We start from the raw sequence: 27313 nt of genomic DNA on the forward strand, positions 1-27313 counted from the left end.
CCCCTGGCCAGGAATTTGCAACACATCTTCTGCTGCCTGACCATCTGGTGAAAAGGTTCAGCAAGCTCCGCAGGAAGTGCTTCAACTAAACTGGACAGTTGCCTCACCGAGTTCCGTAAGTGAATGCTCGTTTAGAGCTGGTATGTTTGGATCTTGGCGGCGAGCATTGCAGCCTGATACGTTCTCCTCCCAAAAGAATCCAAGGTCCTAGACTCTCTGCCTAGGGGCGCCGAGGCATAGTCCCTAGTACTCTTGGCTCTTAGTCTACCACCATGGAATCGTGAGGAAGTTGGGCCTTCACCATTACAGGCTCTCCATGGACTCTGTACTGGGACTCGGACTTCTTGGAGACCACTGGATTAGAGAGAGGGCAAGACCAATTCCGCATCACTCAGGGGAGTGTATTGTGCAGGGGGGGCCGTTGCAACCTCTGCAGGTGGAGAAGGATAATCCAGGACCTCAAGCATCTCAGCCCTGGGCTCATCCACAACCTCCATAGGGAATGGAATGTCCTTAGACATTTCCCGTACAAAGGATGAGAAAGTAAGACTCTCAGGTGGAGACATCCTTACTTCAATAGGCAGAGTAGGATCAGAGAGAAGCCCACAGGACTCTTCCTCCGAAAAATACCTGGGGTCTTCCTCTTCTCCCCATGAACGCTCCTCTTCAGTATCGGACAGAAGCTCCCTAAGAGCAACCCGAACCCGAGCCTGCCTCGACTTCGAGAAGTGGACTCCTGCCTGGACTCCAGTGAAGCTTCCTCCACCAACGTCGAGGGGGCGTCAACCCGGGTGGCAACCAGCTCCGGTACGGCAAGCGGCACCAAGGGCGGGGACCTCCTCACAGGCGATGGCCAAGATGCCTCCTCTACAGTCGGTACAGAAGAGACAAGCACCCTCGACACAGAGGCAGACTGATGAAGCAAGCCTTCCAGAAGCCCTGGAAGAAGGGCCCGGATACACTCATCGAGAGCTTCCATCGGAAAAGGCTGTGGGACCAGTACAGGTGTCAGTGCCAGAATCTGTTGGGGCTCGAGAACTGGTACCAGGCTGCCAGATGACTGACGCATCGGCACCTCTTGAATGGAGGGTGAGCGGTCCTCCCGGCACCGACGCTTCTCGGGTGCCGACTCCCTCGGCTCCCCGAAGCTCTCGGTACCGTGGGAAGGAGATCGATGACGGTGCTTCTTCGCCTTCGCTCGACGCCTGTCATCGACGCTCTTCGGTACCGACAAGGAGGACATGGAATCCTCACGCCTCCTCGGGGCTGGGACCGACGAACATCGGTCCCGGGGGGGGCCTGCATAGCAGTAGGCCTCAAGATGGCTGGAGACCTACTCAATGCCTCGCTGCTCCCAGCTCAATGCGGTCCTTCGGCAGCCATTTCCTGGTCGCTCGGTGTCGCTGCTTCAATCGACGTCGACGCCGCTGACCTCGGTACCGAAGTCGACGTCGAAGGACCAGACCGATCAGAAAAAAGTAATTCGCGCTGAGCCTCTCGAGCCACCTGGGTCCTTTTCTTCATTAACTTACACAGCTTACAGGCAACTGGAAGATGATCGGGCCCAAGACAATGGAGGCACCACGCGTGTGGGTCGGTACTCGAGATGGTCCGGTTGCAGCGAGTACAGCGTTTGAAGCCGCTGGGAGTCTTCGATGACATGGGCGGGAAAATAGCGTCCGCGAAATCAAAAGGCTCAATTGTGCCAATTAAAAAGGCACAAAAAAGGGAAAAAAGAACGCGGCCGAGCAGCCTAAAGGCGGCCGCAACAAAAAGAAAGGAAACTTGAAAAATGGGAAAAAATCCTAAAAAAAAATAATTATCTTCTATCCCTGAGCTCTCTCTCACTTTGTAGTTCTAGAATTATTGGTGGTATTAAAGAACATACGTTGGAACACTTATTGTAGAAAAAATTGTTAGAAAGAAGTTAAGTACAGTGTTTGATGTATATCGTCAATCATGCACGATTTGGTATCATTTTTGCATTAATTGTATTAAATGTATTAGCTGGATGAGAAGCATGAAAGTGGTGTGGAAGGAGTGGTTATAGTATGATTGTTGAAGGATAAATGGATATGGTGATGGTAAATTGTGAAATTGTGAAAAACAGACAAATATCATAAGTGGATAATAAAAACTCAAAAACATTTTTTCACAAAATATAGTGGTGGTTACTATTGGGAGTTTAAAAAAAATAAGGGAACAAACAATTTTATTTATTTATTTATTTTTAATATTTAGCAAATGAAAACAAAAAGAAGAAAGGCACGATAAACACGAGAAGCGAATCTCCTGGGGCAAAACAAGAGAGCAGCGATCGAGCACAACTCCCTCAGGCCCGCACGACGGAGCATTCTTCAAACTTCTAGGTTTTTCTATAAAGTTCCGGTCTCCTGGGGCTGTCGCGGAGGACGACCCATATGTAAGAATATTAGAGCCTGCTTGTCCTCGGAGAAGTGAAGCTACACCTCCTTGAGCTCCAAGGCCATGAGGAACTTTACTGGCTGCTTCTCTGATAGAACGGACCGCATAGTCTCCATGCAAAAATGTCGCACCTGCAAGAAACCCGCTTGAGGTTGAGAACCAGCTGGTAGGCAATCCCCCTTCTGCTCGGGCACCACAAAATAAATGGAGTAATGGCCTAAACACTATTCATCCGGGGGCACCAGTACCACAGCCCCCAGCTCCCACAAATGCTGAAGTGAAATGAATGGCTGCCCTCTTGGTGGAGTCGCCATGCGAGGATTCCAAGAAAAAATCTGCGATGGGAGACTTGAATTCTAACTTGCAGCCATCTCAAATAATGTCAAGGACCCATGGTGATGCAGATCCACTCCTCGAGAAACAGGGATAACCACTCCCCGATTGGAACTGAGGAGTGGCCTGGTGCCCCATCATTGAGAGGGACGACAATGGAAGAGGTATGGCTAGAGTAAGCCAAGATCCTCTTATCGGTCTGAAAGGACTGCCTGGCCTCCATTGAAGGCCTTGCAAATCTCTTCAATGGAGGCTGACTTTAAGTGAGCCACTGACGCAGCCATGGCTCTAACATTATGAGCCGTGACATGGCCCTCTAGAGCCAGCCCAGCTTGGGCATAAGTGAAGGATATGCAATCTGCTAGCCAATTAGAGATTGTGCATTTCCAATGGCGACTCCCCTCCTGTTGGGGTCAAAAGAAACAAACAATTGGGCAGGCTGTCTGAAGGGCTTCGTCCACTCCACGTAAAAGGCCAATGCTCTCTTGCAGTCTAAGGTGTGCAAGCTGCTCTCGCCAGGGTGGGCATGAGGTCGGGGAAACAATGTTGGCAAGACAATTGACTGGTTCAGATGGAACTCCGACACCACCTTCGGCAGGAACTTAGGGTGCGTGCAGAGGACTACTCTGTTGTGATGAAACTTAATATAAGGTGCATCCACTACTAAGGCCTGAACCTCAGTGACCCTACGAGCTGAAGTAATAGCCACCAAGAAAATGACCTTCCAGGTCAAGTACTTCAGATTGCAGGAATTCAGTGGCTCAAAAGGAGCTTTCATCAGCTGGGTAATTTATTACGAACCCCAGTAGCTCTAGCACCTGAATAGTAATTCGCAAGGACTCCAGAGCACTTTCCTCCGAGGTGCTCTTCACCAGCCAATCCGAGATAAAGAAACACATGCACTTCCAGTCTGCGTAGTGATGCTGCGACTACAACTAGATACTTTGTAAACACGCTGGGCACAAATGCCAGGCCACAGGGCAGTACATGGTACTGAAAGTGATGTGTTCCAAGCCGAAACTGAAGATACTGCCTGTGAGATGGAAGTATCGGGATGTGAGTGTAAGCATCCTTTAAGTCCAGAGAGCATAGCCAATCGTTCTCCTGAATCATGGGAAGAAGGGTGCCTAGGGAAACCATCCTGAACTTTTCTCGAACTAGGAATTTGTTCAGGGCCCCTTAGGTCTAAGATGGGACACATCCCCCCCTGTTTTCTTTTGTACAAGGAAGTACCTGGAATAGAATCTCAGCCCTTCTTCCCCTGGTGAAACAGGTTCGACCGCATGGGCATTTAGAAGGGCAGAGTTCCTCTGCAAGTACCTGCTTGTACTAGAAGCAGTAAGAATGAGTTCCCGGTGGGCAATTTGGCGGTTTGGATTCCAAATTGAGGGTGTATCCTAACCGGACTATTTGAAGAACCCACCAGTCAGAGGTTATAAGAGGCCACCTTTGGTGAAAAAACATTAACCTCCCCACGACCGGCAAGTCGCCCGGTACGGACACTTTTACAGTGGCTATGCTGAGCTGGAGAGAGTCAAAAGACCATCCCTTGCTTTTGCTGGGGAGCAGCAGGGGCCTTAGGCGCACATAGTTGACGAGAACGAGCGCACTGGGGCTGAGCTTGACTAGGTTGCCGAGAAGCCAGAGTGTACCTATGCCTAGCATAGGAAGAGGGAGCACTCCTCTTCCCCCCAAAAAACCTCCTAGATGAGTAGGTTGTAGCAGAAGGTGCCCGGCGGGAGAGAGAATCCATAGCATCATTATGCTTCTTCATCTGGCCAACAAGATCCTCTACTTTTTCACCAAAAAGGTTGTCCCCCCGGCAAGGTACATCTGCCATCTGCTGCTGGACCGAATGATCTAAGTCAGAGACACGCAGCCACGAAAGTCTGCGCATCACTATACCTTAAGCAGCGATTCTGGATGCCACATCAAAAGAGTCGTAAGCGCACCTGGCCAGGAATTTACGACACGCCTTCTGCTGCCTGACCACCTGATGAAAAGGCTCAGCCTGCTCCAGAGGGAGGGCATCAATACCAAGCTAGACAGCTGCCTCACCGAGTTCCACAAGTGGACGCTCGTGAACAGCTGTTAAAACTGGATTCGGGCAGCGAGCATAGCAGCCTGATACGTCTTCCTCCCAAATGAATCCAAGGTCCTAGCTTCTCTGCCTGGGGGTGCCTTCGCTTAATGCCCGTCATCAAGACTCCTCGGTACCGATGAGGACGACGTGGAATCCTCACGTCTCCTCAGGGTCTGATCCGATGATGATTGGTCCCAGGGGGCTAGCATAACAGGCGGCCTCAAGACAGGTGGAGACCCACTTGATGCCTCACTGCTCCCAGCGTGACTTGGTCTCTCAGCAGCCATTACCTCTGCTCCTGACGTCAATGCCTGCCTCGATGTCGACGCCGATGACCTTGGTACCAATGTCGATGCCAACATCGAAGGACCAGACTGAGCCCCAAAGAGTCTTTCTCGCTGGGCTTCTCGAGCCACTTGGTCCGTTTCTTCATACAAAGACACAGACTACAAGCAGCTGGGCTGTGGTTGGGCCCAAGGCACTGGATACACCAGGAATGGGTATCGGTACCTGAGATGGTCCGGTTGCACAGAGTACAACGTTTGAAGCCGCTGGGTGTCTTCGATGATATGGAAGGAAAAACAGCCTCAGTGAAATCAAAATTGTGCCAAAAAGGAAGGGCACACAAAAAAAGGAAAAAAAGACCAAAAACAAAGCAAACTTAAAATCAGGAAAAAAGTGAACTAATAAGAAAACTAAGGGTAAAACTTCTTCTTTTTTTTTTTTTTTTATAAAAGAAAGCAAGGAAAAAAGTGAAAAACTCGCAAAAAAAACAGAATACTCCTTTCCCGGGCCTCAATGAGGAGCACAGGAGGAACCTGCCGCACCTCGTCGTGGAGAAAAAACAACTGAGGTACTTGCTTGCATGGCGGGCTGGAAGTTAGTTCGCACATGTGCGGTGCACGCGCCAGAAGACTCTGACAATTTTTTTTTGTTTTTTCCCCTTTGCAAAATGCCGATTCCCGTGCCAACGCGGACGTCGACCCACTTGTGAGAATAAGCAGCCCGCTTGTCCTCGGAGAATAAATCACTCACCCGGCTCTTGCTGAGGGTTACTGGTGTAGGGAAGTGCCAGTTGCTGCTCATCTCTACCAATCTCTTGCTCAGGAACTGAATTTCAGATTCCTGACAGGGAACTTACAAGTACCCAAGTACTCAATCAAAATCTGCCAACAGAGAACACTCCTGCAGATTGCCTGTTTTTTTATTTTTAACTTGGGGAAGGAGAAAGGAAAAAAGCAAGACAAGGAGGAAGGGTGGGAGAGGGACCTAGAGTGACCAGATGTCCCCCCAAAGGTGGCACTGTACAGCCACAAACCACAGACTACACTGAACTAGGTCAGGACAGGAGTCAGCAGCTATGAACCAGTAGCAAAAGGGAAAACGTCCATCTGCCTGCTGGAGATAGAGAATACTGGCTGAGCTAGGAGCATGACGTCCCATATACCACTCTTCAGTGTTCTCTATCTCACACAACCCACAAGTCTCTGTATTCATCTGCTGCTGGTGCTAAGGAAGCAGTGTTACATCAGTTAACGGAGTTTATTGATGATTATGGATTCTCGGCAGTTTGGATGTAGGGAGGGGCATAGCATGAATTCATTGCTGTTGTTCCTTGCTGACTCTCTGTTGCAGGTTATTCCAAGTGGTAATGTTTTTGCTTTCATTTTGTTGGACAATTCAGCAGCTTTAAATTTGGTATATCATAGGCTTCTTCTTCATAGGTTGTAGAATTTAGGCTGTGGTGATTCAGGGTTGAATTGGTCTGAATCATTCCTTACTGAGAGAGAACAAACAACAGGCTAGATCAGGTGTTAAATGCGCGCAGTGGGTTCCAGTTAAGATGAGAGATCCTCGAGTTCTGCCTGTTTCTTCTTTTTAACCTTTTTGGTTCCCATTTGTTATTTACTATATGAGCTGGGAGTGCTGTTTTAAGTTGTATGTGGATGACGTACAGATGGCAGTTAGGTTGTCGAAACATGTGTTAGGTGATAGTAATGTGGATGTAGGGCTTCAGCAGATGCAACAGCGGTTTACTTTGTACTGCCTGGTACATGGGCGTAGTTTGAAGGAGGGCGAGCCCAAAACGGCTTGTATGGCGGCATTTCTCTCTCCTTCCAACCCCTCCCTGCAGGGTCCAGTGTCACTCCTCCTCCTCTCCGCTCTGCTCCTGTTGCAGCCTTTCCATTTTCCGGGATGCTGAGAGCGATAGGAATGTAAGCACTCTGCCTTTGCCTGGCCCGGAAGCATTCTTTCTGTTTCCATGTAGGCAGGTCACTCGTTACAGAGAGAAGGCTTCTGGGCCGAACAAAGGCAGCATGCTTACATTGCTAACGAAGCCAGCAGCCCGGAAGATGGAAAGACTGCAGCTGGGGGGGGGGGGGGGGGGGGGGGGGGGGGCAAGGAGAGAAAGAGAGAGAGCGTGACACCAGAGCTTGCAGGGGGGAGAAAGAGTGCATGACACAGGACCCGGTGGTGGCGGGGATGTACTATCCTCTCGCACTGAGGATATGGCTCCAAGTGCTGCCCAGGAGGGAAGGGTTAGGACAGCTGTTGTAGTTGGTGATTCGATCATTAGGCATATAGATAGCTGGGTGGCTGGTGGACATGAGGATTTCCTGGTGACTTGCCTGTCTGGTGTGAAGGTGGCGAACCTCACGCGTCACCTAGATAGGATTTTAGATAGTGCTGGGGAGGAGCCGGCTGTCTTGGTACATGTGAGTACCAATGACAAAGTAAAATGTGGGAGAGAGGTTCTGAAAGCCAAATTTAGGCTCTTAGGTAGAAAGTTCAAATCCAGAACTTCTAGGGTAGCATTTTCTGAAGTGCTACCCATTCCACGCGATGGTGCAGGGAGGAGGGCTGTATGTGAAGAACTGGGCAACATTCAGGGGAAGGGGGAGCCTATTCCAAAAGGATGGGCTCCACCTTAACCAGGGTGGGACCAGGCTGCTGGCATCAGCATTTAAAAAGGAGATAGAGCAGCTTTTAAACTAGAAACTGGGGGAAGGCCGACAGTCGGTCAAAAGTGCATGGTTGGGAATAAGGTATCTTTCAAAGATATCACCAAAACAGGAAAGATAGGATAGCCCAATAGTGAGGTTGCAAAAGAGACCATTGTAGATCAGGTGTCCTTAAATATAAATAAAAATCAGACAAAAGATTGCAAATTAATACTGTCAAGTACTGAGCATGATGATGTAAATAGGAAAAGTACTGAGCATGATGATGTAAATAGGAAAAACAAACATAGTTTGAAATGTCTATATATATGCAAATGCCAAAAGCCTAAGAAATAAGATGGGAGAGTTAGAATATATTGCACTAAATGAAAAATTAGATATAATAGGCATCTCTGAGACCTGGTGGAAGGAGGATAACCAGTGGGAAACTATCATATTGGGGTACAAATTATATCGTATTGATAGGATGGATCGAATTGGAGGAGGGGTAGCACTGTATGTTAAGGAGGGCCTTGAATCAAATAGACTGAAAATTCTGCAGGAAACAAAACACATCTTGGAATCCCTATAGATTGACATTCCATGTATAAAGGGAAAAGGATAGTGATAGGAGTGTACTACCATCCGCCTGGCCAGGATGAACAGACGGATGTAGAGATGTTATCAGAAATTAGGGAGGCTAACAAACTGGGCAACTCAATAATAATGGGTGAGTTCAATTGCCCCAATATTGATTGGGTAAATGTAACATTAGGGCACGATAGCGAGGTAAAATTCCTTGACGAAATCAAGGACTGCTTTATGGAGCAACTGGTACAGAAGCCGACAAGAGAAGAAAAAATTCTAGACCTTGTCCTTAGTGGACTGCATGATCTGGTGCGGCAGGTAATGGAGCTGGGGTCGCTTGATAACAGTGATCATAATATGATCAGATTTAATATTAGCTTTGGAGTAAATACACACAGGAAATCCAATATGTTAGCGTTTAACTTTCAAAAAGGAGACTATGATAAAATGAGAAGAATGGTAAAAAAGAAACTTAGAGGAGCGGCTGCGAGGATCAAAAATTTACATTAGGCATGGATGCTGTTCAAAAATACCATCCTGGAAGCCCAGGCCAAATATGTTCCATGTATTTAAAAAGGAGGAAGGAAGACCAAATGACAGCCAGCATGGTTAAAAAGTAAGGTCAAGGAAGCTATTAGAGCTAAAAGAAAATCCTTCAGAAAATGGAAGAAAGAACCGACTGAAAATAATAAGAAACAGCATAAGGAATGTCAAGTCAAATGCAAAGCACTGATAAGGAAGGCAAAGAAGGACTTTGAGAAAAAGATTGCGTTGGAGGCAAAAACACTTAGTAAAAAGTTTTTTAGGTATATTAAAAGCAGGAAGCTGGCAAAACAATCGGTTGGACCACTAGATGACCGAGGGGTAAAAGGGGCGATCAGGGAAGACAAAGCCATAGCGGAGAGATTAAATGAATTCATTGCTTCGGTCTTCAGTGAGGAAGATTTAGGAGAGATACCGGTGCCAGAAATGGTATTCAAAGCTGACAAGTCGGAAGATCTGAATCAAATCTCCATAAACCTGGAGGAAGTAATGGGGCAATTTGACAAATTGAATAGTAACAAATCTCCAGGACTGGATGGTATCCATCCCAGAGTACTGATAGAATTGAAAAATGAACTTGCAGAACTATTGTTAGTAATATGTAATTTATCTTTAAAATCGAGCGTGGTACTGGAAGACTGGAGGATGGCCAATGTAACACCGATTTTTAAAAAAGGTTCCAGAGGAGATTCAGTAAATTATAGACCGGTGAGCCTGACATTGGTGCCGGGCAAAATGGTAGAGACTATTATAAAGAACAAAATTACAGAGCATATTCAAAAGCATGGATTAATGAGACAAAGCCAACATGGATTTAGTGAAGGGAAATCTTGCCTCACTAATTTATTACATTTCTTTGAGGGGGTGAACAAACGTGGATAAAGGTGAACCGGTTGATATTGTGTATCTGGATTTTCAAAAGATGTTTCACAAAGTACCTCAGAAGACTCAAGGAAATTGGAGAGTCATGGGATAGGAGGTAGTGTCCTATTGTGGATTAAAAACTGGTTAAAAGATAGAAACCAGAAAGTAGGGTTAAATGGTCAGTATTCTCAATGGAGAAGCGTAGATAGTGGGGTTCCCCAGAGGTCTGTGCTGGGACCGCTGCTTTTTAATATATTTATAAATGATCTAGAGATGGGAGTAACTAGTGAGGTAATTAAATTTGCTGACGACACAAAGTTATTCAAAGTTGTTAAATCGTGAGAGGATTGTGAAAAATTACAAGAGGATCTTATGAGACTGGGCGTCTAAATTACAGATGATGTTTAATGTGAGCAAGTGCAAAGTGATGCATGTGGGAAAGAGGAATCCGAATTATAGCTAAGTAATGCAAAATTCCGCGTTAGGAGTCACCGACCAAGAAAGGGATCTAGGCGTCATCGTTGATGATACGTTGAAACCTTCTGCTCAATGTGCTGCGGTGGCTAAGAAAGCAAATAGAATGTTAGGTATTATTAGGAAAAGAATGGAAAACAAAACTGAGGACGTTATAATGCCTCTGTATAGCTCTATGGTGTAACCACACCTCGAATATTGTGTTCAATTCTGGTCACCGCATCTCAAAAAAGATATAGTGGAATTAGAAAAGGTGCAGAGAAGGGTGACAAAAATGATAAAGAGGATGGGATGACTTCCCTTTGAGGAAAAGCTAAAGCGGCTACGGCTCTTCAGCTTGGAGAAAAGGCGGCTGAGGGGAGATATGATAGAGGTCTATAAAATAATGAGTGCAATGGAAAGGATAGACATGAAGCGTCTGTTTACTCTTTCTAAAAATACTAGGACTAGGGGGCATTCGATGAAGCTACAAAGTAGTAAATTTAAAACAAATCAGAGAAAATGTTTCTTCACTCAACGTGTAATTAAACTCTGGAATTTGTTGCCATAGAATGTAGTAAAGGCGGTTAGCTTAGTGGGGTTTTAAAAAGGTTTGGACGGCCTCCTAAAGGAAATGTCCATAGACCATTATTAAAATGGACTTGGGGAAACTCCACTGCTTATTTCTGGGATAAACAGCATAAAATGTTTTGTACGTTTTTGGGATCTTGCCAGGTACTTGTGAACTGGATTGGCCACTGTTGGAAACAGGATGCTGGGCTTGATGGACCTTTGGTCTGTCCCAGTATGGCAATACTTACATACTTATGTAAAGAAGGATGAAGGGAGAGCGAGTGAGCAGTGACACTGGACTTGGAAGGAGGGAGGGAAAAAGGAAGGGTGGGTGACACCGGACCTTGTAGGAAAGGAAGGAGAGAGGGAGTGACACCAATCTTGTGGGTGGGGGGGAGGAAGAGTGGGAGAGCGACACCGAAATTGTGGGGAGGGGGATGGCGAGAAAGCGACACCGGACCTTGGGGGGGGGGGGAGGGACGGAAAGCAACACCAGACTGTGGAGGGGGAGAGGTAGAGAAAGTGATTACTAGGGAGGGAGGGGGATGCCGTACCTTGGAGGGGGGGAGGGAGGGAGGGAGGGGGAGCGACACTGGACCTTGTAAGGGGGAGAGAGGAAGGAAGGGCATGGGGTATAGGGTAACAGATATAAGAATGGCCTTGGAAGCAAGGGAATGAAAGATAGACAGGGATGGAGCTGGGGACTGATAGGGTGATGACAGCCAGTGGAAGGTAGATGAGGGTTAAGAGGATGGGAATAAGGGCTAAGGAAGTAGGTGAAAGATGGGGAAACGTAGGGGTTTAGGAGACTGAATAAGTGAGGGTCAGAGGGAGCAATAGTAAAAGTTAGTAGGCAGATCAGACGTGAAACAGAGACTAAGGTGAGAGAAAGGGGGATAATCACAAATAAGGGGGGGATATGAAATGAAAGGTCACTGCCAGACTGATGTAGAGAAGGAAAGGAACATGCCAAGAGGAGAGAGAAGAAATGTAAAATGCCAACATACAAAAGAATTTAGAGAAGGCTGACACGTGGAAAGTGGAAAAGAAACTGGGAACAGCCCAATTAGAAAAATAAAGTGCTTGGACAACAAAGGTAGAAAAGAAAAAAAGATATTTTTATTTAATACTTTTTAAGGACTGAGATGTGCCTGTTTGTGAAATGTACAACTTTTCTATTTTTGTATTTTGCAGAGTGCAGGAGAAAACATATTTCTGTTTCTCTTTTACCAGTGTTTACACTGCTTACAGAGTCTGGCTTTCTTGAGGGAGATCTCTATTTCAGTTTTTCTGTGGTTCCCTGTTTTGTATAATGACAAAAACCACTGAAGTGGAGGAATGACCACTATGAATAGCCTAGAAGGGAAAACAGTGAGAGTAGTGGAAGGGTCTTCCAACATAGGATATTAACATGCAGGTAATTGTTCAAGAGGCTTTATTGGCAATTACCTGCATGATAATGTCCTACAGTGGAAGATCCTTCCACTACGCTCCCGCTTTTCCCTCTTTTGTATCATGTGAGGGTCTGTCTATGTTCTGCATGTGCAACTTAGGTGAAGGATTCTGCTACCATGTAGTATCTGTGTAGGAATGTATAACAATCCACATTGTTCCAGTTTCCCCAGTAACAGATATATTGGTGTTTTGGGGCGGGGGGGAGGGTATTTTTTCTATGTGGCATGGTATGGAGAGTTGCTAATAAGGAAGGAGAAAGCAATGGAAGTAAAACCCAGACTGGCTTAATCTGTCCTCCTTTTTCTGAAGCCATATGGTAACCATAACTATTGCTCTCTGGCTATTGTTGTTGTTGTTGGGATTACATTACACCTTATTAGAGGAGGTTCTGCTGGTAACCAGTGTTCTTTTGAATTCAGTTTTTAAATTCTATTTTTTTTCATTGTGTACTATTTGGTCTAGCATGATGTGATCTGGGCTCAGTAGAGCTTAAGAAGTTGGTAAAGGAATATCCTCCTAAGAAGTGAATGTCAGAGTCAAAAGGCTTGCTAGAGCTTCCTATAAATGTTGCTGGGAGACATATTTACCCAGTCAAGATGTTTTGGGTGAATAGCCCCCCCCCCCCCCCACACACACACATATATACTTTATGCTGTGAGTATTTAGGTTGAAGGCATTTGGTCAGGGTTTTATTCTGGGATTTTGTCATTGGAAGTATGGTGTAAGATATTTTATGTTGTTGTCTGTTTTATGTTGTGAATACTTTTCTTACATAAGCACGCAATTCTGGAATATACTACCACGCAACTTGAAAACAATCCACAAACTAACCAACTTCCGCAAACTACTGAAGACTTATCTCTTTGATAAAATTTACTATAAGGATCAATACACATGAAGTCCACACTCATTGTTCCAGAAATACACCAATACATTCTTTTCTGAACTCTCATCCCCCGTAATTTTATCACACTTAAACCTTTACTCACAGAAAATGTTATACTGAATGTTCTTTTGCCAAGGTTCTATTACCCTATTAATTTCCCGTTGTCTCTTTCCATTGTTCCATTGTTCTTTTCCTTGTCTTATTCCCTAACGATACCTTGACTCTGTCTTCGCTTAACTTCTCACAATGTAATCCATAACTGATTTGTAACAAATCGTATTTCCATTATTTACAATGTATTGTAAGCCACACTGAGCCCGCAAATAGGTGGGAAAATGTGGGATACAAATGCAATAAAATAAATAAATAAATAAATAAAATAAATAAACTGTTGAGAAAAGGCACTGAATAAGGAATATATTAAATGTGTTATAATTAAAGTCATCTAATTACCTTCAGAGGCAAATTGCTCAAGATGGCATAGCGTTTCCTCCATGTACTCTGAGTCTTCAGAAAGTCTATCAAAAATCACATTGTCCTATCAGAAAATAAAGTAAAAGTACATTAAAAATACAATCAAATCTGTGAGTTTATGTAGAACAGGAGTTTGCCATAGTTGCTATAAATTCAAACCGGGCTATAATCTGTTCAAGAAAGACAGGGTAGGAAGAAAGGGAGGGGGAGTGGCACTATAAAGTTAAAGATAATATTAAAGGGACAGAACTGCAGGACTTTTGGGGTAAGGAAGAGACACTGTGGGTCAATCTGGAAAGAGGGAGATGGGATGTGGTCATACTGGGCTTAGTGTTTCTGATGTTACAGTAAATGATCATCTGGCATCCAGTGATCACCAGATGGTGTGGTTTAATATTAAGATAGGTGTGGAGAGGGTTTATTCAAAAGTGAGTTCTGGAAGTCACAAAAACTAAATTTGTTGAGATGCAGGGATTACCTCGAGGAGATTTTATTTGGATGGGAACATTTGGAAGTAAAAAAGCAGTGGGCAAAACTGAAAGGAGCTATTATAAGGGCAAAACACCTTTTTTATGTGGAAAGTAAATAAAAATAAGAAGAAAAAATGCCACTTTGGTTCTCAAAAGTAGTAGCTGAAAAGGTAAGGAAAAAGAGGCTAGCCTTCATAAATACAAGAGATCGCAGAAAGAGGAAGACAGGCAACTATATCTGGAGAAGCTAAGAGAAGCTGGTAAAGTAGTCAAGAAAGTAAAGATGCAAATGGAAGAAAAATAGTCAATATGGTGAAATGGGGGGACAAGACATATTTTAGATATGTTAGCGATAGGATGAAGTGCAAAAGTGGCATTGTGAGACTTGAAAGTGAAGGAGAGAAATATGAAGAAGCTGACAAGGATAAAGATGAATGAAGAGCCGGGAGCAAGACCGCAGAAGACAAACACAAATAGGAATGTAAGTGTGGTATATCAAGAACAATTTTCAGAGGACTGTGTTCCTGAGAAGCTAACTAAACTGAAGGTGAACTGATGGCATACATCTGAGGGTACTGAAAGAACTTAGGGAAGTTCTGGTGGATCCATTAGCTGATCTTTTCAGTGCTTCTCTAGAGTCGGGAATGGTCCCAAAGTACTGGAAAAGGGTGGATGTGGTCCCTCTCCACAAAAGCAGAAGGAGGTCAGGAACTACAAGCTAGTTAGTCTTACCTCTGTGGTAAGTAAATTAATGGAAACACTTCTGAAACATAGAATAGTGATATTTCTGGAATCCAATGAATTGCAGAACCCGAGGCAGCATGGTTTGACTAAAAGGAGGTCTTGTCAGACAAATCTGATTAATTTCTTTGACTGGGTGACCAAAGAGTTGGATTAGGGGAGAGTGCTAGATGTGGTGTACTTAGATTTTAGCAAAGCCTTTGACATAATTCCACATAGACTTACAAATAAACTGAGTGCCCTTGGTATGGGCTCTAAAGTGATTGAATGGGTTAGGAGTTGGTTGAGTGGAAGGCAACAGAGGGTAGTAGTAAATGGAGCTCACTTTGAGGAAAGGGATGTTACCAGTGGTGTGCCGCAAGATTTGGTTTTTGGACTAGCTGTTTTTAACATTTTTGTAAGTGATATTGCCGAAGAGCTGTGTGGTAAATTTTACCTCTTTGCAGATGATACCAAAATCTGCAATACAGTAGATACCCCTAATGGAGTGGATAACATGAAGAGGGACTGATAATGTAGATAACTTGAAGATGGACCTAGCGAAGCTTGAAGAATAGTCCAGAATTTGGCAGCTAAGAATTAATGCTAAAAAATGCAAGGTCATGCATTTGGGCTGAAAAAAAATCAAAGGAAGTGAAATACCTTTGTGTGCGAAAGAGGAACAGGACTTGGGTGTGATCATGTGTGATGATCTTAAGTAGGCCAAACAGGCAGAAAAGGTGATGGCGAAAGCTAGAAGGTTGCTTGAGTGCATAGGGAAAGGAATTGCCAGCAGGAAAAAGGAGGTAATAATAATAACAAAACTTTATTTCTAGCCCGCTATATCGGAATCATTCTAAATGGGGAACAAAATTACATACAAAGTAAAATACAATAATACACAAAAACACGTAATATAAAACTAATAGCAAATCATGTCATACCACAACTTAAAAATATATAATACAGTATTAGACTAATGAACCATATGCTTGAATGAACGTATAGGTTTTTAATTCTCTCTCAAACTGAACAATGTTCTGCAAGGACCAAGTTGAATAGGCAAGCTGTTCCATAATTTAGGGCCCTTAACATAAAATATAGAATATCTATACACTTCTAAGTGAACTTGCCTAAAAGATGGGACATCAAGTAGCTGCATTTGAGATGATCATGGGGTTGATAACATCTTAGAGTGGAACTAAGGGGCCCTTTTACTAAGCCGCATAAGGCTCTACTTGTGCCCAATGTGTGCCAAAATGGAGTTACCGCTTGGTTACGGCATGGCTCTTGTAGTAATTTCATTTTTGGCGTGTGTCTGATACATGCGGCCGAAAAATAATTTTTATTTTTGCAGGCGCATATCGGATGCTTGCCAAGTGGCATTTTGCGTGTAGGTCATTATCGCCTGGTTACCACATGAGACTTTACCGCTAGGTCAATGGCTGGCAGTAAGGTCGCAGACCCAAAATGAATGCATGGCAATTTTGATCTTGCTGCATGTCCATTTTCAGCAAATATTTTAAAAAGGGCTTTTTTTACAGGCGCGCTGAAAAATGGACCGGCGCACACCCAAAACCTGTGCATACACTATTGCAAGCCATTTTCAGTGCACCTCAGTAAAAGGACCCCTAAGTGTTGGAGAAATACAGCCATTCAATACTTTAAAAACCAATAATGGGGCGTTACCTAAGATGGCGGAAGTGTGAGCGCGTTCGGTGAAACTGCTCCTTGCTGCTCGAGGGTGAAGTGATTCCTTTATTCCATAATGCCGCATACAAAACGAAAAGGAGCCGTGAGGCTTCCACCGCCGCCCGCAGCTTCTTCTTCTTCTCCACTTCGGGGTAGCATGGTCCGCTTCCTGACGCGCCCGTCAAAGAGAGAAGAGACGAGGTCGCCTGCAGCAGGGGCAACCGGTGGAGCGGAGCCCCTGATGGGCTTAGAAACATCCTTATCCCCGCCTCCTGATTCTAAATGCCCTCCGTGTCCGGCTATAGATGTGGTGAGGGGAGCAGGCATCCAAGACCCCAATAAGGGGAACAAGGAGCCAGCAGACGGAGGACCCATGCCACAGGAAAGTAGCCAGGATAGAGAGGTCCGTGGGCTTAAAGGACCCGTAACAACTCCGGAGGTTAATCTAGAGAGGATCTGGCTAAAGCTGAGTAAAATGGATTCTATGCTTCAAAATGCTTCAGAAAAGGTAAATACTTTGTCTTTGAAAATTGAGGATATGGCAAAAAATTTAGAAACGGTTAAAGAAGACCTGACGACTCAAGTAAAAGATTTAAAAAAAGATATAGATCAATTGCAAGACTTTAAAGTGATGGTGATAAAAGATAATTTGGCAATACATAAAAAAATTGAACAGATTGAGAATTTCAATAAAAGACTAAACCTCCGTGTTCTGAATTTTCCCAAAATTCCTGATAAGACGCCTATAGAGTTATTTAAAAAATACCTGCAAGAAAATTTAAAAATGCCTCAAGAACTTATTCCTCCTATAAATAAAATTTATTATCTTCCGACAAGCTCAGGTGGAAAAGAAGGAAAGAAAGAAGGTTTGGATGGTATAGACTTTAACAATTTGTCTGAAATTCTAGAACAATCTATTGAAATAATTCCGCAAAGAGCCACCCTTTTGGTTTCGCTGGTATTCGAACAAGACCTCAATGCAATATTAAAGTTATATTTTAAATTTTCAAAGGTTCCTTTTTATGGAACAAAAATATGGATATTTCGGGTGGTTCATTTTTGTTAGTGTACCCTTGCAAATGCCTGGTCAGGTTTAGTGGGATAAAGTATGTATTTTATGACTCAGAACAGCTAAAATCCTTTCTGGATATGAAACAGCTTAATGTAGAATTAGTTAAATGATATGTGACGAATTACACACTTAAACCGCATTTTTTATATTTGTGTTAATATACCTGTACAAAACTCCACTAAACTGTAATTCTCCCCTCAATTTGAGGTCTAAGGAAGCATGTATAATTTCTCCTTTGATTATTTTCTTTAACGCTTGTATTATGCTGTTTTTCTGTAACAAGTGATATGCTTGTAAGAAATTTGGAAATTTATGAATAAAAAAAAATAAAAAAATAAAAACCAATAATAACATTTTAAACTCAATGCAAAACTTTACAGGAAGCCAGTGCAAAGACTTCAAAATGGGAGTAAATTGGTCATAGCATGATTTCCCCATGATCACTCTAGTAATAGTGTTCTGAGCATCCTTTAAAGCTCTCAATGAGCTACTCGAAATTCCTGAAAATAAACTATTACAGTAGACCAACAAAGGTCAAACTACTGAGTGGACAATCTTGTGAAAATTTTCTACTGTGAAGGTCTAATGCGTCTTTTTTTTTAATTATTTTATTTATAATTTCAAATTTACAAATCAAGCCAAAAACGCTTGTTTAGAAAAGCAGTTGAATACAATAATCTTTACAATAGGAAAACATTTTAACGAAGAAAAATATGAATACCCTAAACTAAGCATCCATATTTAGTATTACACTGCACAAGTCCACAATTATGATTCAAGACTTACTTATATGGAGAACACAAGAAAAATTACTTCACTTAAATAGAAGAACAAAAGGAAAAAGGATGGACCTGTGTAGCTATTGGGGAGATAAGCCTGAGCTGTCTTCGTGTCTAGCAATGATCCTATGAACTCCAATTTCTGAACAGGAGAGAGGTGGGACTTGGTGTAATTTATTACAAACCCTACGTCCTCCGAGGTGCTCTTCACAAGCCAGTCGTCAAGATAAGGGAACACATGCACTCCCAGTCTGCGTAGCGACGCTGTGACTACTGTTAAGCATTTTGTGAATACTCTGGGTGCAGACGCCAGGCCAAATGGCAGTACGCGGTACTGAAAGTTCTGCGTTCCCAGCTGAAATTGAAGATACTTCCTGTGAGCTGGAAGCATCCTTTAAGTACAGAGAGCATAGCCAATCGTTCTTCTGAATCATGGGAAGAAGGGTGCCCAGGGAAACCATCCTGAACTTTTCCCGTACCAAGAATTTGTTCAGGGCCCTTAGGTCTAGGATGGCACGCATCCTCCCCTGTTTTCTTTTGCACAAGGAGGTACCTGAAATAGAATCCCAGCCCTTCTTCCCTGGTGGAACGGGTTCGACCGCATGGGTCTTTTGAAGGGTGGAGAGTTCTTCTGCAAGTACCTGCCTGTGCTGGGAGCTGTATGAATGAGCTCCTGGTGGGCAATTTGGAGCTCTGGATTCCAGATTGAGTGTGTATCCTAACCGGACTATTTCAAGAACCCACCGGTCGGAGGTTACAATAGGCCACCTTTGGTGAAAAAACATTAACCTCCCTCTAACCGGCAAGTCATCCAGTACGGACACTTTTACTATGGCTATGCTTTGCTGGAGCCAGTTCAAAGCCCATCCCTTGCTTTTGCTGGGGAGCAGCAGGGGCCTTAGGCGCACATAGTTGACGAGAATGAGCGCACTGGGGCTGAGCCTGAATAGGCTGTTGGGACGCCAGAGTGTACCTACACCTAGCATAAGAATAGGGAGCACTCCTCGGCCCCCCAAGAAAACTCCTAGTTGAGGAGGCTGTAGCAGAAGGTGCCCGGTGGGTGAGAGAAGCCATAGCATCATTGTGCTTTTTGATCTGGTCAACCAGATCTTCCACCTTCTCTCCGAAAAGATTACCCCCTGGCAAGGTACGTCCATCATCCTCTGCTGGACCGAATGGTCTAGGTCAGAGACACGCGGCCATGAGAGTCTGTGCATCGCTATATCTTGAGCAGAGTTTCTGGATGCCACATCAAAAGTGTCATAAGCGCCCCTGGCCAGGAATTTACAACACGCCTTCTGCTCCGGTGGGAGGGCATCAACCAAGGTAGACAGCTGCCTCACCGAGTTCCGCAAGTGAATGCTCGTGAAGAGCTGGTAAGATTGGATACAGGCAGCAAGAATAGCGGCCTGATACGACTTCCTCCCAAAAGAATCCAAGGTTCTAGCTTCTCTGCCTGGGGGCGCTGAGGCATAGTCTCTAGTACTCTTGGCTCTCTTGAGGATGGAGTCTAGCGAAATACAGCGGAGAGAAGACATGCTGTATTCACACAAATAAAAGACCCACAAGAAAGCATACGCACGAGGTTCTCCTTGAAAAAGCCAATATGGTGAAACGGGACCCCGTTGGAAAACGGAAAACGAAAGATAAGTGCTATATGCGAACTTTAGAACATTATTAGTAGTTTAAAATTGACATATATAAAAAATAACAAACTGGTGGGTTTTAAGCCAATGAAGAATTGAATCCTTGTGAGTCAAACAGTGACCAGGGATAAACAGAGGCTTTTTTTCCACCAGTTAGAATAAACATTGAGCACCATGGTGTCACAACCACTAAGTGGGAATTTGGAAGTAATTTCATTGATTGAGTGGTTGAGTCCATTTGATTTAAAATAATATCACATCATACCATTTGCTATGAGATTATCTTGTTAGGCAGACTGGATGGACCATACAAGTCTTTATCTGCTATCATCTACTGTGTTACTATGTTAGCAGAAAATTCCTATACGGAAAGGCACAATAAAGTGACACATCTCATCAACTGGAAACTTTGTAAACATTACAACATTGGGATCACAACCCTAAGAAAATTATGGAGAACGAAGAAGTTATGATCACCTAGGGCATTCCAGTTCCAACCTACAAAAATCTTGATGGCAAGAAAGTCAGGCATAGTGTAAAGAATAAAAACACCAGAACAGTATGGATTATAGAGATAACAGTTTGAAGTGATTATTCTGTAAATCCGGGTGGAGAGGGAGAAGATCATCAAATATCAATAAAATATAGCAGAAAGATGCAGAAATATTTTCCATTGTTTTGGGTGCCACAAGCCTGATTAAAAGGAATGTTCAGACACACCTTAAGTAACATCTTATGAACTCCACAAGGAAGCTCTCTTTGGCACAAGACAAGTATTGCAGTGAGCCTTAGCAGTAAATTTGAGAGACTGAAATCATACTCCACATACCATGGCTTAGAAGTGAGGTTCACCACTGTCATGGGACACCGCAGTTAAAGAAACAGATGTTTAGCGCCAGTATCTGCATACCATCCAGGTCTGAGTATCAAGAATCAGTGCTGACCAGTGGTACTTTCCAGTTAATGATATTCAGACCACTAACTAGATAAATTTAAGTAGAGATAAATTTAGAATGGACTATCAAGTAAGCTATCCGGTTAGCAGTTTGAATATCACTGCTAACCGGATAACCTCCAGCTGCACTGAAGCTCTGCCCACAGACCACCTTAGCACTATCTGGATAGTTCTAAGTGGTCTGAGGAAGTATTCAGCAGCATTATCTAGTTAGTGCCACTGAATATTTACCTGATTAGTGCCTTTGAATATCAGATCTATAGTATTATCAGGGTTTAATAGTTGTAATGACCGCAATGTTTTGCTCACCTGCTTTCTACTTTACATTTTCTATTTAAAGAACCACAGTGAGATTTTATGTCATGAACAACCAGATATATTGAAAATCTCCCAATACAAACTACATACTATTTACATAAAATCAGCATACTTACAGCTCCCTTGCAATAGAGACGAAGGTCCCCTGTTGGTGTTTGAACAATTACGGACATCCTCTTTCTGTTACTGTAAGAAAATGAAAATGTTTCCTTTATTCTTATTGGTGGATTTTTTTTTTTTACAATTATTTGTTACAAGTTGGGCACAGTCTAATTGTGTTTTCTCACTTTCTTAGTGATGATGGTAGATTTCCTTTTTCATTTAATTCAATAAAATTATGAAAAATATGGTTCTCTTGCACTTGTAGTTCTCAATAACCTCTCATTTTAAAAATGAGAACATAAGAATTGCTATACTGGGTCAGACCAAAGGTCCACCTAGCGCAGTATCCTGTTTCCAACAGTGGCCAATCCAGGTCACAAGTTCAGAAACCCAATTAGTAGCAACATTCCATGATACCATTCCTGGGGCAAGCAGTGGCTTCCACCATGTCCATTGCAATAACAGACTATGAACTTTTTCTCCAGGAACTTTTCCAAACGTTTTTTAAACCCCCGATACGCTAACTGCTATTACCACATCCTTCGGCAGCGAGTTCAAGAGCTTAACTATTATTTGAGTGAAAAAATATTTTCTCCTATTTGTTTTAAACATATTTCCATATAATTTCATTGGGTGTCCCCTGGTCTTTCTACTTTTTGAAAGCATGAAAAATCGATTCACTTCTACCCATTTTACACCACTCAAGATTTTATAGACCCCAATCAAATCCCCCCTCAGCTGTCTCTTTTCCAAGCTGAAGAGCCCTAACTGCTTTAGCCTTTCCTCATATGAGAGGAGTTCCATCCTCTTTATCATTGTTGTCGCTCTTCTTTGAACCTTTTGTAATTCCACTATATCTTTTTTGAGATACAGCAACCTGAAATGAATGCAATACTCAAGGTGAGGTCACACCATGGAGTGATAAAGAGGCATTATAATATTCTTGGTCTTATTTTGCATTCCTTTCCTAATAATTCCTAGCATTCTGTTTGCTTTTTTGGCTGCCGTCAAACAGAATAGCAGTATGTTGCTTTTCTTCCCATTTCCAAGCTTCTAAAATATCATTTTTGCATTTCTACTGCATGCCTCATTTTTCAACCTAACACCACAACAAGGTTGGAGACAAGATACTGAGCTTGGTGGACCTTAGGTCTGGTCAAACCAACAAAAAGAAGGTCCAAGTCTCCCGCAAAAACCACAAGAAACAACAAAGAGAACGGAAGATAACCTTAGGTCTGACAAAGCATAGCACATCTTTGAGGCAAGTCTATAAATGGGTGTCTCCATTTAGGCTCTCCAATACTGTGCAGTGGGAGCCAATTCTATAATGGTATCTGGGTGCCCAGCATACCACAGTATTAGACTGCTTTATATTTAGGTACCTGCAGTTACATCAGCTATAGAACTGGTGTCAACTGCGGGTATCTAAATGCAGCAAGGAAGCAGGTAACTTACTGAATTCTATAAGTCACTGTTTCCCCATTCCAGTCCAGTCACAATGAATATGCATGATCTTGATTTGCATACACTGCTTCCATTATATGCAAATCTCTTTCGTCCATATTCATTGTGGATATCCTGAAAACCTGACTAGCAAGGGGTACTCCAGGACCGGACTTGGGAAACACTGCTACAAGTTGTGTGTGTAAAATAGCAGCTCCGCTTATGCTCCTTCTATGCTCCACCCATAACAGTATTCATCAACACGAGTTAATGGATCAAAGCTGTTCCTACTCAGTTATCTCAAAACTTGATATCGACTCCAGTAAATTTAGCTGTTCAATTTTGACTGCACAATTTAGGCGAATATTCAGTTGAAAACTTAGCTGATCAGGATCTGCTGAATATTTCCCTAAAAGTAACCAGCTATAATTAGTTTGTTAATCTTAACCATTCAGCAAAACTTTGAACATCTGACTCTAAGACACAAACCAGTAAGAATATATGCAGGCATTTGACCTGGGTGTACATGAAACAAAAATCCCTTAATAGAAGATGACAAAGATGAGAAAGTCCCGTCAAAGAAAACATTAATGCCGACAAGCTAAATAACATCCCCATTCCTCTGAGACTGAATTGATGAGCTCACATGTAAAGCATTAGACTGTATTATTATTATACTCTAATAGGTGATATGTATATAGTATGAGATTGAAATGTGAGATTTCCAGCATTTAGCAGAGTACTGACATTAAGAATGAGGATAGTACATTTGACAGATTGAGCAGGAATAAGTGTTCTTTTATATTTCCTAAATTTCCAGTGAGCCAAGAATAGAAAGTATAGGTAATGAAGACTCAGAGAGGCATATTTTCAAAGCACTTAGCCTTCCAAAGTTCCATAGAAACCTATGGAACTTTGGAAGGCTAAGTGCTTTGAAAATATGCCTCTCAGTGGTTCATGTGAATGTGCTTAAACAATAATATATTGTTGAAAACATGTTTGATATGCCTGACTTCCAGTAAACCTGAGGCATTCATCACTTTAAATTTCAGGTTTTGCTCTCTGTAAATGTTAAGTAGCATTTATCCAAAGATGATGAATTGAACTATTTGTAATCTGATTCATACTATTAAATTTTTAAGTAGGACAACAACCCAAAAAATGAAATACAGACAGGTTACATTTCCCCCAATCCATTTCATAGGCTATTATAGACTCCATGGCAGATAAATAATGCCTGCATTCTGTTCTTTTTTTTTTTACATTATCTTTATTAATGTACAAAACAGAGGACAAAATCTCATAACATACATACTGCTTAGAAATATTAGCTTAGAAAAAACTCCCCCCCCCTCCAAAAAAAGGGACAGAACAGGAATATCACAAAGGGGTTGTTACCATGAGGCACAATCATATAGAATGAAACTATCAAACAAAGAGGCATGGGGACTTCTGGTGTGGTGGCCATGCTGAGTAGACGTGCTTTCCCCTCGCCGAAAATCCCCCTGTACCTGCCTTTTAAATCTTCTGAGTTAGACTCTTTGAAGTTTAAGATAGATCAGAGATGCGGAACGTGTGTTTCTAATTCGGGATGCCTCAAGTGCTGAATCAAAAATCCACTCCCAGCATCAAAGATCTGTATGCTGTTAAGGCTGCTAAACCCTGATCGAGCAGAGATTTGTCTGGAACAAGAAGTGGAAGCCTTCTGGGGACTGCATCCAGCTCTCCGGGTCCTTCATTGAGTGCCGATCACAATGATGTGCTAGAATGGGTGTTGGTGGAGTTTCATGCAGCAAAGTCAGATATTGCAGAGGCTATCATGCTTAAATTAGAGGAGAGGTTTACTACACTATAAAACCATTTAGAAGAGGTTGAGAGTCGTCTGCATGTGGTGGAGGTGGCACAGGAATGATTGGATGCTATGAGGCTCATTTTCAAAGCACTTAGCCTCCCAAAGTTCCATAGAAACCTATGGAACTTAGCCTCCCAAAGTGCTTTGAAAATATGCCTCTATGTCTGTCTAACAGACATGGCAAGTGGATCAACTATATGATAAACTTATGAGAATCATGCATGGAGATCGAACTTGAGAACTGTAGGGGTACCAGAGGGTCTGGAGGGCTCAAGGGGGAGACAGTTCATCCATTGGTTCATGCTTAAAAGCTTTCCGGACCATCTGACCCAGCCCCCATATGAGATAGAGAGAGTTCATTGGGAGCTTCACCTTAAGCCCGATGCCCCCTTAGGCCTTCATCATTAAAATGTTATGGTTTACTGATGTGGAGTATATTCTGCGTATAGCAAGACAAAAAGCTATCACCTGGGAAAATTATACAATAAATGTTTTTCTGGATATTAGTGCTGAAACTCCCAGGCAGAGGAAAGAACTTTGGCAATATAAACAAGCTTTGTTGGACAGGGGCATTCAAGTGGGCATTTGGTTTCCCATTAAACTTGTTATTACAGTGGACGGACTTCGGAAATTTCTCCAATCTATAAAAGAGATTCAAGCTTTTATAAATGTTTAGATTATTCTACTAAGCAACAGCAGGAGTTTTCTCGAGTTGATACTATGAGTACTGTGACATTGGATGCTTCCTCCACAGTGGCCCTTTTACCCCAACCTCATAGAGACCGTAAGAATATCCACTCAGTGCTGAACCAGAAGATGGCAGTACCATCTTTGAGATCTACTCTGGAGCGTGAGGTCTTCCTACTCTCTTCATGACCTTCTGGTGGGGAGTGGGGCTCATTGTCACCTTCGACTAATTATATTCATGGAGACGATAGACGGTCCTCAGCTGATTCGGAGGGACAGTCGGAGGGTGATGGTACAACATTTGTGGATGTTCCTTGTCCATGAACTCACTTGGCTGAGCCTATTGGGCTCATTTTCAAAAAAGAAGGGCGTCCATCTTTCGACATAAATCGGAAGATGGACGTCCTTCTCCCAGGGATGTCCAAATCGGTATAATCAAAGCTTGATTTAGGACGTCTCCAACTGCAGTCTGTCGTAAGGACGTCCAAAGTTCAAGGGAGCATGTCGGAGGCATAGCGAAGGCGGGACTTGGGTGTGCCTAACACTTGGACATCTTTGACCCATAATCAAAAAAAACAAGGATGTCCCTGACGAACACTTGGACATTTTCACCCGGACCTGTTTTTCTTACGACTAAGGCACAAAAAGGTGCCCAAAATGATCAGATGATCACCGGAGAGAATTGGGGATGACCTCCTGTTACTTTCCCAGTGGTCACCAACCCCCTCCCATCCTCAAAAAAACATCTTTCAAAATATGTCGTGCCAGCCTCAGATGTCATACTCAGGTCCATGACAGCACATGCAGGTCCCTGGAGCAGTTTTAGTGGGTATTGCAGTGCACTTCAGACAGGCGGACCCAGGCCCTTACCCCCCTACTTGTTACATTTGTGGAGGAAACAGCGAGCCCTCCAAAACTCACCAGAAACTCACTGTACCCACACCTAGGTGCCCCCCTTCACATGTGAGGGCTTTGGTAGTGGTGTACAGTTGGGGGTAGTGGGTTTTGGAGGGGATTTTGGGGGGCTCAGCACACAAGGTAAGGGAGCTATGTACCTGGGAGCAATTTATGAAGTCCACTGCAGTGCCCCCTAGGGTGCCCGGTTGGTTTCCTGGCATGTCAGGGGGACCAGTGCACTACAAATGCTGGCTCCTCCCACAACCAAATGGATTGCATTTGGTCGTTTTTGTCATGGACATCTTTGGTTTCGAAAATTGCCGAAAGTCAGAAACGTCCATGTATAGGGACGTACCCAATTTAAGGATTCGGACGATCCTGATGATATTTTCAAAACAAAAGGTGGATGTCCATCTTGTTTCGAAAATACAAGTTTCCCCACCCCTGGATTTCACCGTTTTGCAAGGACGTCCAAATCACAACTTGATGTCCCTTTCAAAATTGCCCCTCCATTTCACCTGTTTTCTTCATTGAAAGGGTTGTTGCTGCTCATAATGTTCATATGAGATAGTAGTTGCATTTTTTGGTGTCACTTATTTTCCTTAAGTATTGCAACTTAAATTTAAATATACATCACTGTAATAAAGTGAATGATACATACCTGTAGCAGGTGTTCTCAGAGGACAGCAGGCTGATTGTTCTCACGACTAGGGTGACGTCCGCGGCAGCCCCCACCAACCGGAAGAAGCTTCGCGGGTGGTCCGCACGCAGGGCACGCCCACCGCGCATGCGCGGCCGTCTTCCCGCCCATGCGTGACCGTTCCCGCCAGTTGAATGACAAGCAAAAACTATGAAACGCAACTCCAAAGGGGAGGAGGGAGGGTAGGTGAGAACAATCAGCCTGCTGTCCTCGGAGAACACCTGCTACAGGTATGTATCATTCACTTTCTCCGAGGACAAGCAGGCTGCTTGTTCTCACGACTGGGGTATCCCTAGCTCTCAGGCTCACTCAAAACAAGAACCCAGGTCAATTGAACCTCGCAACGGCGAGGGTATAACAGA

The 27313-nt window shown here is 43.5% G+C and overlaps 1 protein-coding gene across 1 annotated transcript in view; it reads right to left on the reverse strand.

The window, feature by feature from the left end:
• Positions 1 to 27313, reverse strand: part of ATP8A2 (ATPase phospholipid transporting 8A2) — a 1572980-nt gene that overhangs the window by 1033685 nt on the left and 511982 nt on the right. Inside the window, exons 19-20 of the mRNA XM_030202396.1 lie at positions 21387 to 21456; positions 13598 to 13682 (exon numbers count right to left, since the gene is read on the reverse strand). Of these exons, the coding sequence (XP_030058256.1) occupies positions 13598 to 13682; positions 21387 to 21456 (155 nt within the window). The remainder of the gene's footprint in view (positions 1 to 13597; positions 13683 to 21386; positions 21457 to 27313) is intronic.

The sequence above is a fragment of the Microcaecilia unicolor genome, chromosome 4 (assembly GCF_901765095.1).
Source record: "Microcaecilia unicolor chromosome 4, aMicUni1.1, whole genome shotgun sequence".
NCBI classification, from domain to species: domain Eukaryota; kingdom Metazoa; phylum Chordata; class Amphibia; order Gymnophiona; family Siphonopidae; genus Microcaecilia; species Microcaecilia unicolor.